Source organism: Sinocyclocheilus anshuiensis, unplaced genomic scaffold (assembly GCF_001515605.1).
Source record: "Sinocyclocheilus anshuiensis isolate Anshui unplaced genomic scaffold, SAMN03320099.WGS_v1.1 scaffold8, whole genome shotgun sequence".
NCBI lineage: Eukaryota > Metazoa > Chordata > Actinopteri > Cypriniformes > Cyprinidae > Sinocyclocheilus > Sinocyclocheilus anshuiensis.
The window spans coordinates 8193-13328 of NW_015558559.1; the positions used below are offsets into that span (position 1 = coordinate 8193).

Below are 5136 nucleotides of genomic sequence, written 5' to 3' on the forward strand. Positions count from 1 at the left end.
ACATTTAACCCAACCGCTGGGTCAAAACAGCCCAATTGCTGGGTTTGTCCCTATTTTACCCAGCACTGGGTTGTATTTAACCCAGAATTTTTAGAGTGTACTAAAGATAATACTAAAATTATTCATTTCCAATGCAAATTTCAGACACAACTGATTCAAGCATTTATATTTCCCAGAATTCAAGGACAGATCATGTAACTGTATTCAATTCCTCCACAAATGACAATATCTGAATGCTTTGTAATTGAAATGACTAAATGAATTGCTCACAGTGAGGTGAAGACGACCCACAGTCTCATCCATCACATCTAGCTGCAGTGTGGGGATGTCCCGGGGCAGGTGTGAGGGTGCAGAACGGGTCAGGGTGGCTCTTTGGCCCTTCTCTGTGGGCAACAGGGGCCCCATTTTGTAGCCTGGGTAAGAGACAGGGTAGAAACACCATGGTGTTGTTCCTCTTAATCCAGACTGGGGCAGGGGCAGATAGCAGCATCCTCTGCCCTCACAATCAGCCCGAATCAAAGATCTATCTATCATGGCCACAGTCGATGCGGCTCTCCACAGCTATACTACACTGATCAGCAGATGAATTAACATTATTGCACAAGTTCTTCTGGAACTGAACTCTCCTGTATGAAATGTTTGAACTATGCCGCCATTCTGTTGATGGTGAAAAGGCAAATGTAACCTTCTTGTCCTTGTGCACTAGGATAAGAAGTAGGCCTACAGAAGTCAGAACTGCAAATGTGTGCAGGGGCCCACAGCAAATCCTGGCCATTTAAAGGGGTTAGTTTGGCTCTTCTTGCATCAAACACAGGTTTGCCAAGCACATATGTCAGCTGCAATGAGCAATATTATAACTTGAAATTGTAAAACAAGAGTAAACGGGGAAAAAACTCCGTTCTGGAGCAAGAAAGAGTGTAAGATCAGTTACAGTCAACACAATAAACCAAACATCTCTTCTTCAAAGCAGGGGAGACGATGGCACATGCGCAGTTGCGCACTCACAAAACTTTACAAAAGAGCAGATGAGTTTACAAGTTCAGCAGGATGATCCAGACTTGCTTTTAAAGACGCATGTGAGTTATCTCTCTAGGCGCCGCCATGTTCACATTCTCCGCTGAATCGGTGTTTCGTCTTTTATTAAAACGTTTTTATTGTATCATTTATTATCTATTTACATTTTATTCATTTTCTGGTTGTGATTTTATTTCTTGCCTTAGTTAATGCTACATTTATATTGTTCCATTTTATGCGCCCATTTGTTGCAAATTGAACTTATATATTTTTGCACTGCCTTAAGTTTTGCAAAAAAAGTTTATTTTTTATTGCATTCCAATATTGCATGTGTAACGATACAACAAAAAGCAAATATCCAAGAAAATAAAAGTTATAGATTCAGATCAACATGTGCGTAGAAATACGAATGTTATTACACATATTTTTGTTTCAGTTAAATGTAATACTACAAAATCCCTCGCAGATTCAGTTTATCTGAAAGTGGCTACAGTGTTGCGTTGACCGAAAGATCGTCACTTCCTCATTGTAGCGCTCGCGCTGCGGAAGTGTTTGAAAGTGCCATTGCGCGAGACCAGCGCGAGCTTCACGCTGCACGAGCTGATCGATAGGCCTCCGCACGCGGCATGTGTAAGTGAACACGACCGAGTTCTCATCATTAATGGGTTTTACATACTATATAATATATATAGACAGAGTTTAACACGATAATAGTTAGCAGCATGGATTAGAACGAGTGCGCATGCTAGATCATATACTAAGATATACACTTCTTGTGTGTATATAATGCTGTTTTTGGTTAATTAGCCTTTAATTGTTGCTTTAGGATTTAAAGTTTCGCATGATGTTTTTCTTTTTGTACTGGCGTTATAAACGTTATTAATGCGGGTCGTGTCTGAGGTTTTCGAACTGAACTGTTGCATAGAGCGAAAGACAAGGCCTCAGAATGGTATGCATGCATGACCATGTGCATTGCTTGCTTCTTCATGCTTTGATGTCTTTATTTAATAATGAACAATAATTAGGTCAAATATTGGATAAGCAATTTTAACCAGTCCCCTTATGCAGATTTCAAGAATTTTATTGAGTTCATAAACTACATGCATACGTTCTCAGTTCACAAAGTACGGGGTTAATAACTTTTTGTAGATTAAGTGCGCAATAGGTTATACAAGTTGAATAGTTTATAAAAACGAAACTGTTTAACACTTTAGTATAATCATAAGGTAAAATGATTTAAATATTTCCTAATAGAAGCCATTTTTATGCCATTTTTTTATTTTAAAGAAATAGAACGATTTTACGAAATTGATTTTACCTCTTTTAGAAGGCCAAACAAAGTATTTTCGCTTTCACATCGAAACACACAGCGTCTTCACAACATGGCGGCAGCAACAATACTACAGCAAGAATCAAAGTTACACTGCCTTTCTTTGCGTGAACATTTGAGTGGCATTATGCAAATCTTCCCACATCGTGACGTAGACATGTGGGGGCGTGTTAGAACGAGCCGTTTTAGGTAGGCGTGGTTGACTCTTAACTTTTATAAAGAATATCGTTTTGGATTTGAGACTTTAGTCTTTGCAACTTTACAGATCTTTATGCACCAAGAGCTTGTAACACTCCAAAGAGAAAGGAAAAATTGAAATCGCATCATATGACCCCTTTAAGAGTTTTTCCATTGTTTTAGAATAACATAATACCATTCATATTTTTACTTTTTTTTTTAATTTATTTTATATTTTTTTATTTATAATTTAAAGAAGAAACCAACGCGATGTATATTTGACATTTGAGGCTTAATACTATTGAAAAGCACAAAGTTTTTCAGTTAGTGTTTTCAGCTTGCTTATTTTCATATAAAAATATGGCATGCAGTTGCTTCAAACAAAGGTGTAAACATCATTAATCTAATTAATAATCGCAATTACAATTTCAAAGGAATAATCGACAAATTTTTGTCATAATCGTGCAGCCCTACCTGGAAGCTATTTTAAATTAAAAATATAATTGTTTAAACAGTATTTCTGTACAGTACATATATTGTTGTATCTGGATTGGCTTTATCGTTTGTTATCGCTGATTAACTTAAAGGTGCACAACATTCTTGCATCTTGTTGCATCTTTTTGGTTTAACCTTTCATAATACAAAATTGATCTCCAATCGTTGATATAGAGATTAAACTAAACGCTGTTTTGCAGGTTTTAAACTGTTGTGCTGGATGTGGAAACGGCCTTTAGCTTTAATGCATAGTCATATGCATTGATATTGTGTTTATCCATGCCTTCTTATGTCCTCGACAATGTAGCAATGCAGTGCATGGTACGCAAGACTTTAGTAGTGGACTAAATTGCTCTGCAGAAGCACATAGACCACAAAGTGGAAAAAGATGTTTTGTAGTCATAGGTGTTGCAATCTTTTGATATGAGGAAGTATGTTATGAAGACATGAGGAGGGAGAATGTAATTGTGTCTTTTGTGGTCTATGCATAGGATGGAGTGGCAGCCGGATGAACAAGGCCTCCAGCAGGTCCTGCATCTATTAAAAGACTCCCAGTCTCCAAACACAGCCACACAGCGAGCTGTGCAGGAGGTATCCTCATCTACACAGCCCAATATTTGCTGCCAGTTACAAAACTCAAGGGATTTGTGATATATGGGTGGTGACCATACTGATATTGAGAATCAGTAGGTTTTTTTATTACAGATAACAGGCTGACAAAGATGTATTAGTGTATGGAAATACTGATGTCATTACGTAACTTTACAGCCTTGTTTATTCAGTTGTAAACTTGTGAACTGTAAACTTTATGTGCCAGGTTTCAAAAGCACTGAATGGTTATCGGGCTTTTTCCACAGTGCGTTAATATGTTTGGATACCTGATTTAAAAATACTGTTTATGTGGCATAACATGAAAATAAATATTGGCTGTGGGTCTCTTATTTCAGAAGTCTATATATGCTATAGATGAAATATTTTGTCTGCTTTAAAGTAGCATCAATGTACATGTTGAACTGCGACTATTTATGTACAGTCACTATACCAATATTAGTACAGTAACCATGTGCTAATGTCACCTGTCTTAATTCTCTTTCATTTTAACTCTCAGAAACTGGAGCAGCTGAACCAGTTTCCTGATTTCAACAACTACCTTATCTTTGTCCTGACGAGGCTGAAAACTGAAGGTGGGTGTCTGGGTTATTTTTTACATAAAGCTTATTGCATTTTTGAATCCTATTACACATGTAGGTTGTTCCATGAGGGTTATAGACAGTCTTTATGAATGAATTTGATTTTATAACTGTCTGTTTCATTTCTTCACGCTCTACAGATGAGCCCACTCGATCTCTCAGCGGTCTGATACTGAAGAACAACGTGAAGGTTCACTATCAGAACTTCCCTCCTGCAGTTGCACACTTCATCAAGCAGGAATGTTTAAACAACATCGGAGACCCTTCCCCTCTCATCCGCGCCACGATCGGTGAGTCTCAGCTCGCTCTAGAAGAAGCCAAACATCTACATGAACTGGAGTGTTATTGGCTGGAAATTGCACTTTGTGCATGCAGTCTTTATTAAATGTTTAGAACAAGCTTAGAAAAAAGTCTCTTTTCCTCATCAAGGCTGCATTTAGTAAAAATACAGAAAAACCGTAATATTGTGAAAATATTATTAAAATGATTTTCTATTTGAATACATTTTAAAATGCAATTTATTCCTCTGATGGTAAAGCTGAATTTTCAGCATCATTACTCCGGTCTTCATTGTCACATGATCCTTCAGAAATCATTCTAATATGCTGATTTGCTGCTCAAGAGACATATCTTCTTATCATTAATGTGCTGCTTAAAGCACAAAGTAGGACTGGGCGATATAGCTAAAAAATATATCAACTAGTGCTGGGCGGTATACCGGTTCATACCGAATACCGGTGTTTATTTTTGTTATGATATGAATTTTAAAACAAAGAGCAATAGAAAAACATGTTTAAATTTAACCACTGTATTTTTAAAGTAACCCAATTTGAGACAAACAACAAATATTTTTTGTTTTAACAGTCAAATAGTCAAACAATAAAAATTAAACATCTAATTTCTAATGTTTTATATGCAGATTAAATAGGT

The 5136-nt window shown here is 36.8% G+C and overlaps 1 protein-coding gene and 1 pseudogene across 1 annotated transcript in view; one reads left to right on the forward strand and one right to left on the reverse strand.

The window, feature by feature from the left end:
* LOC107679421 (lysosomal alpha-glucosidase-like) overlaps positions 1-775 on the reverse strand; it is a 7344-nt pseudogene extending 6569 nt beyond the window's left edge.
* A 751-nt stretch (positions 776-1526) lies between these two features.
* Positions 1527-5136, forward strand: part of LOC107679423 (transportin-2) — a 25596-nt gene continuing 21986 nt past the window's right edge. The window contains exons 1-4 of the mRNA XM_016474967.1: positions 1527-1644; positions 3508-3607; positions 4125-4200; positions 4347-4496. Of these exons, the coding sequence (XP_016330453.1) occupies positions 3509-3607; positions 4125-4200; positions 4347-4496 (325 nt within the window). The 5' untranslated portion in view covers positions 1527-1644; position 3508. The remainder of the gene's footprint in view (positions 1645-3507; positions 3608-4124; positions 4201-4346; positions 4497-5136) is intronic.